This window comes from Pristis pectinata, chromosome 12 (assembly GCF_009764475.1).
Source record: "Pristis pectinata isolate sPriPec2 chromosome 12, sPriPec2.1.pri, whole genome shotgun sequence".
In the NCBI taxonomy this organism is placed as follows: domain Eukaryota; kingdom Metazoa; phylum Chordata; class Chondrichthyes; order Rhinopristiformes; family Pristidae; genus Pristis; species Pristis pectinata.
This window is the reverse complement of record NC_067416.1, coordinates 6190708-6210233: the sequence shown is the minus strand read 5'-3', so window position 1 is coordinate 6210233 and position 19526 is coordinate 6190708. Positions and strand designations below refer to the sequence as shown.

At 40.3% G+C, this 19526-nt stretch overlaps 1 protein-coding gene across 1 annotated transcript in view; it reads left to right on the top strand.

Moving 5' to 3' along the window:
- Positions 1 to 19526, top strand: part of got1 (glutamic-oxaloacetic transaminase 1, soluble) — a 55518-nt gene that overhangs the window by 22663 nt on the left and 13329 nt on the right. The window contains exons 6-8 of the mRNA XM_052027547.1: positions 4318 to 4468; positions 9411 to 9576; positions 16780 to 16922. Coding sequence (XP_051883507.1) covers positions 4318 to 4468; positions 9411 to 9576; positions 16780 to 16922 — 460 coding nt within the window. The remainder of the gene's footprint in view (positions 1 to 4317; positions 4469 to 9410; positions 9577 to 16779; positions 16923 to 19526) is intronic.

Sequence of the window (19526 nt, the reverse complement as noted above, 5' to 3'; positions counted from 1 at the left end):
ATTTTGGAACTGTCTTGAGGGTAAAAAACCAGATGCAGTTCCAGTTCATTTGGTGTCAGAAGTGTAGACTGAAGCTTTTAATTGCTTGTAGCATTATTTTTGGACCTGCTTTCCTGACTGTTGAGTTCCGATCTGAGGAATTAAAAAAAAATCTACTAGGATGGGATAGATGGGCAAATGAGTGATGTTGCTGATCTCTGTTAATTTATTGACTGTCACCCTTGGGAACCTTGTACTAAACATTTAGTACATCCAATCAATAGTATAAAATACTAAAAATAAGCATTAATTTATTTTGCAATACATAATTGTAAAATCTAATAATGGTCGAAATATCTTAATGGCTGGAGACAGAATTTGTAAAAGGTGTCGGTATTTTTCTTTTCTATATTGTTTGGGGAGATTTTTTTTAAGTTAGTGTGCTGCAAATATATTGGACCTTTGTGAGGTTGTCTGGAGTATTGGGGAGAGTCTAAGGAAAAATATGTTTACAATTTAGTGATAGCAGAGACCGTTCACCAGATCGATTCTGGGATGGCAGGTATGCTGTTTGAGGAGAGATTAAACATTCTGTAACTTTCCCCTCTTGAGTTTGAGGTGAGATTGAAATGTAATGAGATTCTTATGGGCTTGACAGGTTAGACACAGGGATGATGTTCCTGTTGTTTGGGCTGTCTCAAGAGTCACTAGCCCGGCGCGTCACAGTCACCAGTCTCCCCTCCTTGGACTCTGCCTTTACCTCTTGCTGTCTTGGTGAAGCAGTCAGCATAATCAAAGACCCCACCCATCTGGGTCATTCTCTCTTCTCTCCTCCTCCATCAGGTAGAAGATACAGGAGCCTGAGGGCACGTACCACCAGACTTAAGGACAGCTTCCAGCCCACTGTGATAAGACTATTGAATGGTTCCCTTATACGATGAAATACTCTTACTGCACTGCACTTTCTCTGTAGCTGTGACACTTTACTCTGTACTGTTATTGTTTTTACCTGTACTACATCAATGCACTCTGTACTAACCCAATGTAACTGCATTGTGTAATGAATTGACCTGTACGATCGGTATGCAAGACAAGTTTTTCACTGTACCTCAGTACAAGTGACAATAATAAACCAAAACTATCTTAAAATAAGGAGCTAGCCATTTATAACTGAGATGAAGATAAATATCTTCACTATCCAAGAGGTCTGTGGAGAATTTGAAGTGTGAGGAGCTGGGTAGGTACTTATTGATTTACTCATACTGACTCCTAAATCAGCCAGAGGATGCGAGAGTTGATTTTTGAATAATAACAAATTGAACCAAAAACAATGGACAATGAGGGATGAACTCTTGTGGGCATTGAAGGTGATATAAATTGTACTGGGCTTGGATGGATGTAATCTTAAAGTTGTTTCTTTGTCTATGCAGGAAACCTTCAGGCCAATTACATGTAAAGTGTGCAGCATGTGCCGCTGAGTGTTCTGCTCTTCTGGGGTCATATTCAAAATGATAGCAAATTACTCAGGAACTGCTCCAAATTCAATGACAATATTTCTTCATATTTTCATATTTCCACAGAACGTCTGGTCTTTGAGCAATCCAGTTTCCCCACTTCCCTGTAACCTATTCTCGCTGTTCTCTCACACATGAACCACCCCCAGCCATCTACAATAGGAGCATTACGCAGTAGCCAATTAACTACACATCTAGGAGAGACGAGACTGCAGATGCTGGAATCTGGGGCAAAAAACGAGCTGCTGTCGTTTCTCCATTTCCCTCCACAGCTGCTGCCTGAGTTCCTCCAGCAGCTCGTTTTTCGAACCAAACAACTAGCCCATTTTTTCGGATGTGGGAGGAAACGGGAGCATTGGGTTTGGGGGAGTGGTAGGTGGGGGAGGCAGTCACAGGGAGAACATGCAAGCTTCTCAATAGACAGTACCGGAGTTCAGAATCTAACCTGGGATGCTGGAGCTGAGAGACAGCTGGTAAATTGGTTTATTATTGGCATATGTACTGAGGTACAGTGAAAAACTTACCTTGCATACCGTTCATACAGATCAATTCATTACAACAGTGCATTGAGGTAGTACAGGGTAAAACAATAACAGAATGCAGAATAAAGTCTTCATTGAGGGGTCAGCACTGGAAACAAAACAACAAATTTCATGACATACAGTGGCATGCAAAAGTTTGGGCATCCCTGGTCAAAATTTCTGTTACTGTGAATAGTGAAGTGAGTAGAAGATGAACTGATCTCCAAAAATCATAAAGTTAAAGATGAAACATTCTTTTCAACATTTTAAGCAAGATTAGTGTATTATTTTTGTTTTGTACAATTTTAGAGTGAAAAAAGGAAAGGAGCACCATGCAAAAGTTTGGGCACCCCAAGAGATTTGAGCTCTCGGATAACTTTTACCAAGGTTTCAGACCTTCATTGGCTTGTTAGGGCTATGGCTTGTTCATAGTCATTGTTAGGAAAGGCCAGGTGATGCAAATTTCAAAGCTTTATAAATACCCGGACTCCTCAAACCTTGTCCCAACAATCATCAGACATGGGCTCCTCTAAGCAGCTGCCTAGCACTCTGAGAATTAAAATAAATGATGCCCACAAAGCAGGAGAAGGCTATAAGGAGATAGCAAAGCGTTCTCAGGTAGCCGTTTCCTCAGTTCGTAATGTAATTAAGAAATGGCAGTTAACAGGAACGGTGGAGGTCAAGTTGAGGTCTGGAAGACCAAGAAAACTTTCTGAGAGAACTGCTCGTAGGATTGCTAGAAAGGCAAATCAAAACCCCCGTTTGACGCAAAAGACCTTCAGGAAGATTTAGCAGACTCTGGAGTGGTGGTGTACTGTTCTACTGTGCAGCAACACCTGCACAAGTATGACCTTCATGGAAGAATCATCAGAAAAAAACCTTTCCTGCGTCCCCACCACAAAGTTCAGTGTCAGAAGTTTGCAAAGGAACATCTAAACAAGCCTGATGCATTTTGGAAACAAGTTGTGTGGACTGATGAAGTTAAAATAGAACTTTTTGGCTGCAATGAGCAAAGGTATGTTTGGAGAAAAAAAGGTGCAGAATTTCATGAAAAGAACACCTCTCCAACTGTTAAGCACGGGGGTGGATCGATCATGCTTTGGGCTTGTGTTGCAGGCAGTGGCATGGGGAACATTTCACTGGTAGAGGGAAGAATTCTGGAAGCAAACGTCACACCGTCTGTAAAAAAGCTGAAGATGAAAAGAGGATGGCTTCTACAACAGGATAATGATCCTAAGCACACCTCAAAATCCACAATGGACTACTTCAAGAGGCACAAGCTGAAGGTTTTGCCATGGCCCTCACAGTCCCCTAACCTAAACATCATCGAAAATCTGCACATAGACCTCGAAAGAGCAGTGCATGCAAGACGACCCAAGAATCTCTCAGAACTAGAAGACTTTTGCAAGGAAGAATGGGCGAAAATACCCCAAACAAGAATTGAAAGACTCAGCTGGCTACGGCAAGCATTTACAAGCTGTGATACTTGCCAAAGGGGGTGTTACTAAGTACTGACCATGCAGGGTGCCCAAACTTTTGCTTCGGGCCCTTTTCCCTTTTTGTTATTTTGAAACTGCAAAGGATGGAAATAAAAAAGTAATCTTGCTTAAAATATTAAAGAAATGTGTCATCTTTAACTTTATGCCTTTTGGAAATCAGGTCATCTCTTACTCGCTTAGCTATTCACAGTAACAGAAATTTTGACCAGGGGTGCCCAAACTTCTGCATGCCACTGTATGTCGGTGATAGTAAACCTGATCCTGATTCTGATAAAGTGTTACAGTTACAGAGAAAGTGCAGTGCAGGTAGACAATAAGGTGCAAGGTCACAATGAGGTTGATTGTGAGGTCAAGAGTTCATCTTATTATACCGGGGAGCCGTTCAGTAGTCTTATAACAGTAGGATAGAAGCTGTTCTTGAGCTGCACTACCATAACAGAAAAATTGGTCATGTCCCTGAGTAACACGTGGATGTATCTGGTAGCCTCTGCTGCAACCTATTCTACAAAATCTGTGTATGGATGCACTAATGTTTGCCTTGACTGTTTTTACTGGTCTGTGATGCTGCGTTATCTCACCACAATATTTAATGGTTTGTGTAAACTGCCCTCTGTTGACTTGATGTGCATGTTTTCCCTTTTAGAATTAGGAATAAAAGAACAAACTATATGCATTGTGAGCCAGCTGAATGTACTGGGAAGTCTGATAGGGTGAACATTTATGGAGAACCAAAACAGTATGTTGAATTTTTCCACTTTCTTTCTGCGCTGTATCCTAACATCTCTATCTTCTATCCATTTGCAGAAAAAGTCTCTTTTCCCTTTCTTTGATTCAGCCTATCAGGGCTTTGCATCTGGAAACTTGGATAAAGATGCCTGGGCTGTCCGTTACTTTGTAAGCCAAGGTTTCGAGCTTTTCTGTGCACAATCCTTCTCTAAGAATTTTGGATTATATAGTAAGTAATATGTTTTATCTGTTGTTATAAAATGTGTAATATCTTTTGGTCATTTCTGTATCCTAATGAAAGTAAAGCAAATTGTCAATTTGTTCTACTGTCCTGCTGATTGGAGCAGCAGCATAGCTGAATAAATCCCTTATGTGCAGCATGACTGTGTGAGAGTGGTCCCCTTTAAAAACAGCTCAGTGCAATGCTGCTAAGAATCCAGAAGATGGCAAGCAATGACTGCTGGTGCAGCAGGGCATATAACACCATTGATATGTAATAATTTGCACCTGTCAGTTTCCTTAAATAGATCAAAGTGTTTGCTCAAAGGCATATGATGATCAGAAAAACTTGTGTTTTGTTTTGTTCTGCTGGGTTCTGAATTAGCAACTGGTGTGTTTGTGAGTGAATCTGTGTTTTTTAAAAACACTTTTCAGAACCTGATCCTAAGCAGCTTGTGTAATTGTATCTCAAACTGCATACCATTAAGAACTTGCTTTAAGAAATATTTTGCCTCCCAATTATATACTGAGTTTTGCTGGAGTTGAGGAATGCAGAGGGGGCCCCAAGCATTCAGAGAGTGGGGGGCATGCCGAGAGATGGTGTTAATCAGAATGTAATTTTCATGCTGGATATTGAGATTACAGTGTAGGATTTCCACTTTGGGAACAGTTGTGAAATTATAGCCTAAGTACACATAAATTTGGCTGGTTAGTTTAAGCTCCCAAGTTTCCACTAATCTTAATTTGCACAATCACAGATCATAAAATCTTCAAGAACCTGTACAATAATTCATTAGAATGGAACAGAATCATTTGTTTCACTCCTTCATTGAAAGAGATCCCTGATATCATTAAAGGATAATAATCTGGTACTGTTTACACTCACAGGCTGAAAATAAGGTTTAACAACAAAGTAAGCATTTTTAATATAGATTCAGATTTGGATCAGATTAGTTTATTGACTTATACACCAGGGTGCAATGAAAATTCCTCGTCCACCGTGAAGCTCACAGAGTCGACAGTGTACATGGTAATATAAATAGTGACGAGCGCAAAAACAGTTATGGATCTATCCAGGAGTAAACTGATTTAAAAATAGCTGAAAATTACTAAATTATATTGAATTACTTAATGGTTTCATATTGTAAATTGAGTATTTTTGACTCGATTCTTAAAAATGTACCTGTTTTAGGTTTAGCTGCCTTTAAGTGAATGTGCTCCACTTTGGAAGACCTTTCCCAGGCCAATCCAACCTCACAATTTTGATCCATGGCAAAGTAGGATGCGGCATGGGCTTTGTCTAGCTGAAATTTCATTGTTACCTCCATAGAAACTTGTGTCCACCTCACTCCTCTGAAGAGTAGTGACTAATTAATTGCCAATTAGGGTTCTCCAATGAAGATTAACTGGCAAACTGAGTGTGACAAAATTTGAGAGTCATCGTTTCAAGAAATTGAAATTGTAAATTCACAGATTAAGTTCAATAGAAATGAACAGGGTCTGTATTGAAAATGGATTCTTCTGTCCACCAATGTTCATTTTAACGGGTTTGAAATTAATGATCAGTTAGAACAGCATCACATGAAGAACTTCTGGCAGAAAGTCACTTCAAAGGAGCAAAGAGAGGTAGAGACGTGGAGAGGTTTAGGGGGTGAAATCTGGAGCTTGGGATCAGGGCACCTGACAGCTTGGCTGCCAATGTTGGAGCAAAGGAAAACAGAATTGAAAGACTGCAGACATCTTGGAGGTTAGGAGGGTCTGTGGAGGTTACAGATGGTAAGAATGGGAACTTTGAAAGTATATGCAAATATGATTGGGAAGGTTTAAAAGAGAGATGGTGACTAACTGGGATCCAGTGTAGATTAGTGAACAGAGGATTTATAGGTGAAGTAGGATCTGGTGTGAGTTAGGACATGGTCAGAATTTTGGATGAGATTAAATATACAGAACCAATGTGGGAGGTTAACAAGGCAACCAATACATGATGATCCATGAACAACTCATGGTGAAAACTAGATGCTTTTGGAATACATATTCTGTTTTCAAATATACAGTTTTTGTAAGGGAAAAGAAGTTTATTTTGTAGTGTACCTTATTGCTTTTTGATTGGCTTTTGTTAAACTACAGCAGCCATTTTGTGGACAACAATCCCACAAACAGTAAAGATACGCTGGTTAGGTTATTTCTCCTATGCCAACTAGGAGTAAGACATTTTCCAGAGCAATCCTGAAACATTATAATCAGAACTGGAATTTTAAACTGCCATGGTGCTCATGCTAAATGCCCAGTTGGATGTTGCTGGCCACTTCTGCATGGCGTCATACACGATAGAAAGTTTAAGTGTGTTCTCCATAGGGGCAGCTGTTCTTGTTTTTTTTGAGCAATCAGTGCAATTTTACATCTGCTTGTCATTCCAAGGCTGCACTTCAAACTTGATCAAATGTAGTTCAGTTGGAATTTTGGCTGCAGCTTAAAAATCGTGAAATCCGTAAAACAAAACCAATTGCATTCCGACTCAACCCAAAAAACAACTTAGGTATGAGATTGATTTAAGTTTTTAAGTATGAATGTTGGTGTTGCTCGCATAACTCCATCTAACTTTCTTAACTTGAAGCTAGAACATCTACGTCTGATTGCAGTAGACAGGCACAGACCTGAGATCAATGGGAATTTGATTGCTTGCGATACCAAAGGTTTGCATTGATGTGGGCTAGAAATTTACAAGAATCCAGCAATGTAAAAATCTTTTGTCACTGACTGGACTTGTTTTTAAGTGATCTCATTTTGAAACAACTACAGTTCCCACTTTTAAACAGTACTTTGACAATTTAAATTGCACTATATATTTTGTTATTTTCTTTACAAAAGGTTGCTGAATTCTTATATTTAAGAGTTCTGATTTTAAAGCAAAGACAATTTGTGGAGGCTTAAAATGAGTGCCTATTGGCATTTAATATTTGTGTTAGTTAGATGGGACAGTTTACAGATTACACAACCTTTTTTCCCTGATATGATAAAATGGACTCTTGACCTCTCGATCTACCTCGTTATGACCTTGCACCTTATTGTCAACCTGCACTGCACTTTCTCTGTAGCTGTTACACTTTATTCTGCATTCTGTATTGTTTTACCTTGTACTACCTCGATGCACCGTGTAATGAATTGATCTGTATGAACAAGTTGCAAGACAAGTTTTCACTGTACCTCTGTACATGTGATAATAATAAACCAATTCCAATTAAGATTCATTAGCCAAGATCTTGATTCATCATGAAAATTATAGGTAATATCCACTTTAATTTTGTACCTAAAGTGGGTGGATGAGAGGTAACCAGTTCTATAGATCAGCACTGTAATATTGCTTGAATTGACCCTCAGCCCATGAATGGGATTTGCAGACTGACGAGACTTTTTTCCAAAAGTCACTGGCTGTGTCGCCTAACTGTGGAGCCTGGAGCTGAAAGCTCCAAAATGCATCCGGTCATTTAGAACTCGTCTGAAAGAAAGTTAATGACAAAACTAAGCAAGTTGGCCCACAGAAGATAGAGTGGCTCTTGGGGACTACCTTGCTTGGCTTTGGCGGCCTTATCAGTTGTTGAGTATGAACTAAAACATCTTAAAAATTGGTGCCTGGGCTCTTCTCACCAACTGGTTCATCCCACTTTAAACCGCAGACTACACAGTATTTAAAGGGGTTCAGTTATGACTACTGGTTGCATGGATTTTCCTTGTTGATAGAAGATTGATGGATGATGTAAGTGTGGTGCTTAAGGTAATTTAAAAGGAGTCGATAAAGTAAAAGTTGGAGTTTATTGTCATATGCACAAGTACATGTGTGCACAGGTGTAATGATAAACTTACTTGCAGTCGTAGCACAGGCACATAGCATCAGATAAGCAGCATTCCACAAGAAAAACAAATTATACGTAAATTATACACAATATTTACAAGAAAAGAATGCAAATAGAACAAAAAAAATACATTTTAATGCAAAGTAATCAAAGTGGTCATGGTGTTGCTAAGCTGTAGTGATTAGGGTTGTGCCGGTTGGTTCAAGAACCGAATGGTTGAAGGGAAGTAGCTGTTCCTGAACCTGGTGGTGTGGGACTTCAGGCTTCTGTACCTCCTGCCCAATGGTGGGGATCTTTGATGATAAGATAGTGAGAAACTGTTTCCTCTTATGAGATGACTTGATCTTAATTTTAAAACTGGGGCCATTCACAGAGGACTCAGGACTGACTTCTTCACACAAGTTTGGAATTGAAAATATCAAACCTGATTGCACAGAAGTATTAAAAGTTTACAGAAACAGGGTAGATAAAGGAAGTCATCTCTCAATGAATGGCAAAACAGGCTTTGAGATGTTCCTGATTAGTTTAGGTCACAAGGGTATTTTGTTAAATCCTTTGGCTATGTAATCGTTATATGTTGGATGGGCAGGAATACCCTATAATGAAAAGTATCGACCACTGCGGTTAATGAAACAGGTCTCCTTGTGGAATGGTGAGCGAACGATGATTGAACTATTTAAAAAAAGACAATGCCATCTTTCCTTGGGAAATATCCAAGTGAAACTTTATGTAATGTGGATTTTAGAAGGAAGTTTCTGAACATTTCTCTGTTTATCAAATCGAACCTTTTGGTCTTTTGTTCATTGTGATAATCACATCTCTTAACCTACAAGCAATTGTCTTTTAACCACAAAATAAGAATGAGGTTCATGACAACTCAGGGTCGGCAACCAGAGAATGGCACTTTTTGTCAAAGGAGATATGAGGGAAACCTTACACTACGCACGGAGTAGTTATAATCCAGATTGCATGGCGCTGGAGGAGGAACTGGATAAGAAGTTAATGGGCTGTACTTTGTTTGATTGCAGTGGATAAGCTGAATTGCTCTTACAAGAAGTCAGTACAGATTTGATCCATTTCTTTTCTCCCCCTTGTTTACAGATGAGCGAGTTGGAAATCTATGTATTGTGGCAAAAGACAATGACAACGTGAACAGGGTTCGATCTCAGATGGAGAAGATAGCCCGTACAATTTGGTCAAATCCTCCAGCTCAAGGGGCTCGTATTGTAGCCACAACGCTTAATGATCCAGAACTCTTTGCAGAATGGTAAGAGAATGACGATAGAACTACTTTTAAAATGCAGTGGAATAGCATTGTGCATGTAGAGGCCTTTTTAAAAAATACTGCCCAAATAGTTCCAACTCCTTGTTTTTCTTTCTGCTAGCCTTTTCTTTCCATGGGTATATTTCAAGTTTCCTTTTGAATTACTGAACCTGCTTCCATTGCATTCTGAGATGCACTGTGCATAAAAATGTTTTCTCTAGTTTGGTTCTTCTGTCAATGAACATAATTTGCACTTTTTGGTTACTGACTCTTCTGTTGCTGGAAACTCTTTCTCCCTATGTCTAAATCTGTCGTCTATATCAATGATTGGATGAGAATGTACAAGGCATGGTTAGTAAGTTTGCAGATGACATTAAAATAGGTGGTGTCGCAGATAGTGAAGACAATTATCAGGATTTACAGAGGAATCGTGATCAGCTGGGGAGGTGGGCCGAGGAATGGCAAATGGAGTTTAATTCAGATAAGTGCGAGGTATTGCATTTTGGGAAGACGAATGAGGGTAGGACTTTCACAGTGGATCTTAGGGCCCTGGGGAGTGTTGTTGAACAGAGGGATTTAGGAGTACAAGTTCATTGTTCCCTGAAAGTGGCGTTGCAGGTAGACTGGGTGGTGAAGAAGGCTTTTGGCACACTGGCCTTCATCAGTCAAGGTATTGAGTATAGACGTTAGGATGTTACGTTGCAGTTGTACAAGACATTGGTGAGGCCACATTTGGAATATTTTGTTCAGTTTTGGTCACCCTGCTATAGATGTCGTTAAGCTGGAAGGAATGCAGAGGAGATTTATGAGAATGTTGCCGGGACTCGAGGGACTGAGTTATGAAGAGAGATTGAGCAAGTTGGGACTTGTGTCCATTGGAGCGTAGGAGGGGTGATCTTATAGAGATGTATAAAATCATGAGGGGCATAGATAGGGTCAATGCACACAGTCTTGTTCCCAGGGTTGAGGAATATAGAACTAGAGGATGTAGGTTTAGGGTGAGAGGGGAGAGATTTAAAAGGAAACAGTGCAACTTTTTCACCCAGAGGGTGGTTAGCATATGGAATGAGCTGCCAGAGGAAGTGGTTGAGGGAGGTCCATTAACAACTTTCAAAAGGTACTTGGATAGGTACATGGATAGGGAATATGGGCCAAATGTAGGCAAATGGGACTAGCTTAGATAGGAATCTTGGTTGGCATGGACCAATTGGACTGAAAGGCCTGTTTTTATGCTGTACGACTCATGATTCTCAATGCATTTTTAAGAAAGTAAGAGCTGAAAATGTATCGGCACTTGCCATTAATCTGTTATATTTGTTGGCGTGAAGCTGATGTCACACTCCCCGATCTGAAGGGGTTGGAAAAGCACTCCTCCTCTTTCTTCATTACGGTTGCCTTTACATTTACGACCTTGACACTAATTATCTAAGGCCGGAGTTGTTAAGAAATGACAAAGTGGAGTTGATCCCCAATATCTGAATATGCACTGGCAGAGCCTTCAAAAGTAAACCTGCAGATAGTTTTGGCAAATTATTCAGGACAGCAGCAGTGGAGAGTGAAATCTAAAATTCCAATGAATTGCTTAAAATTTTAGCATCGGCAGACTGAAGGTTGACCGTCAGGCAGATGCTGGAAGTAAGGTTGCATATCCTACAGCTTAATTGAGGACACCCTAAACCAACCTGCAGCCTTCACCATACATAAGAACATAAAAAATAAGAAAATGAATGAGTTTAGGACCAGGGATTGGAAACTGGCAAAGTAATGGGGGACATCGGAGATGTCATGGGTGTAAGTGGAAGGAGACTGGACCAGAGAAGAAAGGTAGGAATCAAGATAGGAAAAAGTAGGTTCAACATGACCCAGTCTCTCATCATTTAACAATACTCTGTTTTTCTGCATGTGCGTCATATTTTTCCATATTATATTCCATCTGCTATGTTCTCACTATTTCACTCAGATTGTCCTCATCCCCTTGAAGCTCTAATGCACGGAGACACACGAGACTGCAGGTGCTGGAACCTGGAGCAAAAAACAAACTGCTGGAAGGCCCAGTGCAGGGTCTCGACCTGAAACACCAACAATCCCTTTGCCTCCACAGATGCTGCTTGACCCGCTGAGTTCTTCCAGCTGTTTTACCTACTATACTTTTTTTTACCTAATACATGGTTCATCAGTTCCTCATTCTTGCTGGACCCTTGATTATCTACTATATCTGGCAGGTTTTGTATGAAAACAAACACAAATTAATTAATTAATTCCCCTGCCATTTCCTTGTTTGCCACTATAAATTCTCCTGTCTCTGCGAGGGGCTCACATTTGCCTTACTGGTCTTTCTCTTCTTACGTACCTCTTGCAATCTGTCTTTATGTTTCTCAACTTTTGTATTCTATCTTGTCTCTCTTTCTCAATTGCTTGTTCTCTGCTGAATTTGACTATGCTCTCGATCCTTGAGCTCATTGCTACTTCTGGCAATTTAATAAGCCTTTTCCTTTGATTTAATACTACCTTAATTTCTCTGTTAGCCTTTTGAGTTTTTATGTTTTAACGTATATATTTTTTGCAACTTCACATTATTTTATTAAATTTCAACCATTGCCTGTCCACTGTCATACCTTTCAATCACAACCTATATTCTTATACCTTCATAGTTTCCTTTATTTAGATTTAAGACCCTGGTTTCATATTGGATTACATAATTTCCAAAGTCTTTCCCATTCAACCCTTGATAATAAGATGCAGTGGGACCTCTAATGTTTTACTTTGGAATATTCTTTGAACCAAAGCCATCTTTTTAGATATGTTATAGTTTTAATATTTTAAACTGTCCACTGCTGTAGAAAGTTTGTGGGATTTTTTTGGTGAAATTTATGCCGAGGTCATTACTGGCAATTCTAACATATTTCCTAACAAACATATTCCTCCTTATTATTGCGTTAAAGGGATTCATCAAGAAAATTTGTATCTGTTTGGGTTCCCAGTTTGACAGATATTTTCATTGCTTTCATATTCTGTGCAATGGTCTTGCTGCAAAAAAATTGCATTTGTATTTTTTTTAAAACATCCTCAAGAAGTCGCAAAGGACTTCACCGCCAGTTAAGAACTCTTCAAGTGTAGTCACTGTTGTATAGAAATGTAGCAACCAACATAATTAGTACAAGACCATCAGATACAGAAACAGAATCAGGCCATTTGGCCCCTCGTGCCTACTTTACCATCCAGTATGATCATACCGGCCCTATATAACTGCTGCAGGCCATTTTTACTCTTGTTGCAGAAAAGGTCAACATACCGTCTGCCTTTCTAATTGCTTGCTACACCTGCATATTAACTTCCAGTCATTTCTTTATAAGGGCACATTTGCCCTTTTGGGCACAAACACTCTCAATCTCTCACCATTTAGAAAAGCAGAGTATTTTTTCCATTTTCTACCAAGTGGATGACTTCGTATTTTTCCATATTATATTCCATATGCCTTGACCTTTTCCATTCACTTCACCTCTTTATTCCATTGAAGGCTCGCTGCATCCTCTTCACAACTGACACGGCCACCCAGCTTTATCTTGCTAGCAAACTTGGATATATATATTCAGCTTCATCCCCTCATCCAAACCATTGATGTATATTGTGAACAGCTGAGGCCCCAGGACTAATCCCTGAAGACCCACACTCAACGATTTAAGAACAGCTTCTTCCCCTCCACCATCAGATTTCCAAACGGTCCATGAACCCATGAACACTACTTCATTATTCTTTTTTTTTGCATTATGTATTTATTTTATAATTTATAGTAATTTTATGTCTTTGCACTGTACTGCTGCTGCAAAACAACACATTTCACGTCATATAAGTCAGTGATAATAAATCTGATTCTGTTTCTGATTAGTCTCCCACTAGAAAATGATTTATTTGTTCTGACTGTTGTTATTCTCATTAACCAATCCTCTCTCCATCCAGTATATGACCCCCAATCTTAGGCACTAGGATTTTATTTAGTAACCTCTTGTGTGGCAAAGCTTATCAAAGGTTTTCCGAAAGTCTCAGTACACTATATTTGCCAGTCTGCCCTTTCCCATCTTTCTAGGTGTAACCTGGAAAAGATTCTCATAGCAAAACAAAACAATCTGCTGCAGAGACTCAGTGGGTTAGGCAGCATCTGTGGAGCGCAATGCATAGTCGACGTTTCGGGTTGGAGTCTCTTCATCTGAACTGAAAGCGTAGAGGGGAGACAGCCAGTATTAAGAGGTGAGGGAAGGGGTGGAGAAAGAGCTGGCAAGTGATAGGTGGATCCTCTACCCATTCCCCTCACCTGTTTCTACTGGCTACCTCCCCTCCACTCTTTCAGTCCAGATAAAGGGTCTCAGCCTGAAACGTTGACTGTCCATTTCCCTCCACAGATGCTGCCTGACCTGCTGAGTTCCTCCAGCAGATTGTTTTTTATTCCACATTCCAGCATTTGAAGTCTCTTGTATCTCCAATTATTCTAAAAGACTAGTTGAACATGATTTCCCTTTCATAAATCCATGTTGACTGCCCAGTCCTATTAATGTCTTCTAATTGTCCTGCTACTACATTAATTACAGATTCCATCATTTTTACACATTGGGTTCCATCTGCCTCATCAGCCTAACCTCAAACATCACTCACGAGAAGCATACCTAGAATAAGCCAGTATTTCTCTGTCCAATGCTCCTGTCTGCTTGCTATCAATTTTTTGCTGCTGCTTTGTCATAACTTTTTATCTTCAGGCTGTTGGTGATTGCAGTATAACTGCAATTTGCAGACACACGTAATGTGTCAGTTACATAATAAACACTCCGGCACCCATCTTTTTACACTCCCTGGTTACAAAAGCTTCCTAATGTTTGCCGTCTTCTGGTTACATCTGTGCAAAATTTGCCATTATAAATATTCACATTCACTTGATGATGGAAGCCGCCATCCATGAACCTTTCACACTGTATCTGCACCTCTCTGTCAGTGGGTGGCACAGTGTCGCAATACTTTTGTACATCCCATCTCCTTGGCCTGAATTGCAGAGTAACAGGATCAACTCGTTCTCCTTCTCTCCATCCCAAATTGCATTTAAACTACAAATAATTATCAAATTATGTATTAGAACAAGGAGGCAATGTATAACTTCAAAACAATGACTGAATTGCTTTTGGATGCTTTGGTTTAATTCTTCCTTGCCTTTGAATATCTGAGTACCACGATTGGTTTAGACTTCTCTGGTAGTATCACAGAAATTTACAGCACATTCTGCCCAGTATACCCATGCTGGACATACACAGCTATGGGAGGTTGACACATGTATGACAAATCATTATATAAATCCAGTCTTTATATAAATAACCTGCTGAAATACGTACGGAGATACCTGTACAGATGATTGAAAGCTTATTGACGAGCTGGGTGTTGTGGAGCATCTTATAGGATAGAGAGGTGGACAGATTTAGAAAAGAAATTCTGGTTCTTTGGGTCCCAGTGTTTGAAGGTGTGGCTGCCAGTGGCAGAGTAAAGGAAATCTGAAATGTGCTGAAGGCCAGATTTGGGGTGTTGAAAATGTACACCACGAAGACAGTCAGGGAAGAAGGTGCCTCTTCCAATCTATCTGTTGTAGGTTTATAATTATTTCCTTTCATACACCTCACATTTCCATCTGTAGGAGCCCTCCACTCTTTGTATTCTCCAATCGAAAACCAGTTGGTCTTTAATTAAAGCGTGCGACAATCAAAGGGTCATTGAATGCACACATACCTCTAACTTCTTTGCTGCTGTTTTAACATCTGTATTTTTTTAAATTCGATGTCCTTCATATAGCATTCTGATTAACATCAGTGCCAATGCATCAGCTTGACTAAATTTATTTTACAATTCTGATATCTACCAGGTGTTTTAATATGGAATCCTCTACTCAGTTTATGCCATAAGTTCGGTGTTTTTTCTAAGTCCTTGACAGATCCTTTGGGTCCTTCATTTTAAATTGAGTTTTATGGCATGCCCCACAAAAAAAAGTCTTGATTTCTTCATCTTTATGTTATTGCCAATCCACTATTGTACCTTTTCAACCAAGCCCTATCGTTGTACATACAGGAGGTTGCAGCTTCAATCCCATCTTCCTTCCCCTCTGAGCCATTATTCCATCCAAGTGTGTATGCCATAACTCCATTAATAACTGGGGGTGATTTCTAGTGGGTTGCTCAGCTTACTACTAGGTTTAAGATGCAAAATGATTGTTTTTTTTTACATACCAACTGGGGCAGAGCTCACGTTAATGCTGACTGAGGCATTTCACTGGAAGCAGCATGTTTGTTAAAAGATTTGAGATTTCCCTTCAAGAAAGGGAGGATGATAAAGATGCATCAGGAAAAGCACAATTAACTGTTTAAAAGCGCAGGAAATTCCTGGTAGCCATGGTCTCTGCTGAGCCAGGAACACTAAGATTACTTTCAGTGATTTCATCAGGTCTAGCTAGTCAGAGACTTCTTCCCAGGGTGGAAATGTCAAATACCAGAGGGTATAACTTTAAGGTGAGAGAGGAAAAGTTTAAAGGAGATTTACAATGCAAGTTTTTACACAGAGAGTGGTAGGTGCCTGGAACACGCTGCCAGGGGAGGTGGTAGAGGCGGGAGGCAGGCACAGTAGTGTAGCGGTTAGGAAGTAATTTACAGCACCAGCGACTCGGGTTCAAAACCGGCCATTGTCTGTAAGGAGTTTGTATGTTCTGCGTGGGTTTCCTCCGGGTGCTCCGGTTTCCTCCCACATGCCAAAGACGTATGGGTTAGGAAGTTGTGGGCATGCTATTGTTGGCGCCAGAAGTGTGGCGACACTTGCAGGCTGCCCCCCCAAATCACTACACAAAAAGATGTATTTCACTGTGTGTTTTGATGTACATGTGAAATCTTATCTTAGATATGATAGCAAACTTTTGAGAGGCATTTAGACAAGACACATGAACAGGTGGGGAACGGAGGGATACAGACCACGTGCAGGCAGATGGGATTGGCTTGGACTGGCACCGTGGTCAGCACAGATATCATGGCACGAAGGGCCTGTACCTGTGCTTCTGTTCTATGCTCTAGTTTAACATTGGCTCACTCAGCACACAGCAGAAGTCAAACCTGGGACATTTCTAGGTTTATTATCACACTGGGCATGTGATGCCACTTATTCACTGTTGTAAATTATTTGTTAACCCTCCAGGACATCTAACGTGAAGACGATGGCTGACCGAGTATTACTGATGAGAGCCCAACTGAAGGAAAAACTGGAGAAGCTGGGGACGCCTGGCACTTGGGATCACATCACCCAACAGATCGGAATGTTCAGTTTCACAGGACTGAACCGTATGTACCCAGAGCACAGGATTGCTGCATTTCACTTACATTTGATTTTCTTTTTATAAAGTTGTAGGAATGTATAGATAGCATTTATAAGAACTCAGCTCACTGGATTTGAATTGCTCTGCAGCTTAAATGAGATCTAAGGCGGATGCTTAAAATAATGGAATATAATTAACACAAAGAGTAATGTCTTTGCACCGACCAACACATTCTGGTCAAAAAATGGCTTAAATGCTAAAAGATAACTACATCCCCCATTCCTCACAACTTTCAGTGTTCTCTGCATTAGGTTGTCCTATTGGGGATCACTGAGGAGACCAAAGAAATTTCAGAGTTGTAAACAGATATTAAAGAGGATGCCTTATGTCAACTACTTTCATTTCTGTAACGACCTAGTCTAGAAATCATGTGGCACAGTCCAGTGGCACAATGGTGCAGCAGGTAGAGCGGCTGCCTCATGGCTCCAGTGGCCCAGGTTCAATCCTGACCTCTGGTGCTGCTTGCGTGGAGTCTGTACGTTCTCCCTGTGACACTAGTCTGGTTGCACTAGTTTCCTCTCAGGTCCCAAACACATGCAAACTGCCGGGTTAATTGACCACCCTAAATTGCCCCAAGTGTGCAGTCGAGTGGTAGAATCTAGGGGACTTGGAGAGGGTAGTTTACAAGGAAAATTAGTGAGGCAATTGGGTTGCTCTGTAACCTGGCACAGAGTCTATGACTTCCTACGTCATATGGAAGCATGGAGATGTATAAGGGTCAACAAACAATCTGCTGGAGGAACTCAGTGGGTCGAGCAGCATCTGTGGGGGGGGGGGGGGGGGGGGGAGGAGTTGTCAACATTCTGGGTTGAAACCCTGCATTAGGACTATCCTCCAGCAGATTGTTTCTTGCTCCAGATTCCAGCATCTGCAGTCTCTTGTGTCTCAGATGTATTTGGGTGATCCGCAATATGTTTCGTAGTTAACTTCTTGTTCAGTGGATTTCTGTTTTTTTTTGGAGAAATCTGCAGTCTTCTGAACACTTTTTACATAAAACTCTCGTTTTCTAGTGAACCCTGCCTGAAGAACAGTTGGTTTTCACTGTTAAGCATAGCAATCACTTTCATTCCTAGGTGTCTGAGTGGGACAGAAAAATTAGCTCATTGACTCAATGGGTCAAGTCCTCCAGGTAGCAGTGATACATTTGGATAACATTGATCTCTAGGTTAGAAAAGATGAATTAGGTTATGAGTTGCAAACAGAGCTATTAATAACAAAGTCACTCATAAATCCAGGAGGGAATTCAGGAGGAACTACTTTTCCCAGAGAGTAGTTGAGTTGAATATCATAGATCCACAAGTGAAAGTTACCTAAGCACAGGGGCGGATGTCGATGGGTTTGGCTGAAAAGTGTGGAGATGTTTCTGTGCATCTTAAGCACCAGTGTGAACCTGTTACCCATTTCTGTGCTGCGAGGATTTTATAATATGTCTTAGCAATCCAAGTGAAGGTCACAGGTCTGTGAAATAAGATGGAAATGGATGAGACTTGCCCAGGAATCGGTAGGTGACAGTGACCTTTTCAGTTTTAGAAATAAGACATCAATGTCATTACATCCGATATTGTAAACTTAGTGCAGCCCAAAGCAGTCAACACTCACTACCAGCTACCAATCCAAACAAGTATTGGCTCTTTATTTGGAAGGTCTCTTACCCATTCCCCAAAAAGCAAAAATGTGATTTCCCGAATGAGCTGAAACCTGGAAAAATTCAATGAGGGGGAGAGGGGGAAGTGTGGGCTGGGGCAGGATCTCGACGAGAACAAAGTCTAATGTTGTTTGCAATGGCTGATCAGTTGCACTCTTGCCTCTGTGTCAGAGGATGTGGATTCCACAATAAATTTAAATAGTGCTTTTACCAAATAACAAATTCCAAGATGCTTCTCAAAAGTGTAACAAGAAAAATATTGATCCCGAGCCATAAGCTGTGAGGCTAAGCAATTAAGAGGCAGGTATAAGAAACATTTCAAAGTTTCAGGAGAGCACAGTATCTATCCTGATGATCCGATGCTCGACAAGAGTGCAACGCTGACAGAGATCTTCTACGATTTGCCGAGACATTAAACTGAAGCTCCATCTGCCTTCTCAGGTTGCTGTAGGAAATCCTGCAGCACTTTTGAAGGAAGATAAAGTTCATCCCAATATCCTAGTTAATATATATCCTTTAATCAACACCAATAAAACATGATCAGTGACAATCATGTTACTGCTTGTTTGCAAATAGGCTGTCACATTTCCTACAACAGTGACCATACCTCAAAAATAATTCTTTAACTATAAAGTGCTTAGGATGCCCTGAGTTTGTGAGAGTATAGAAATATTTGGTCTGTTTTTTCCTTTAAAAATTCATAATCAGGTTTTTTTTTACACCTAACAAATAACTTCTAGCTATTTTATAGAGGCATGTATTGAAATTGCAATACTGGGAGCAAATGAAGAGCAACATTTCAAGGTTTGTTACAGGAATTTGCTATAGGCAGGTTGTAGAGGAAGCTGAATAGGCCTCCTCTAACATGTGGTGCTTGAGATCTTGGCTGGTGCCAAGTGCCTGCTATAGTTTAAACTCCGGGAT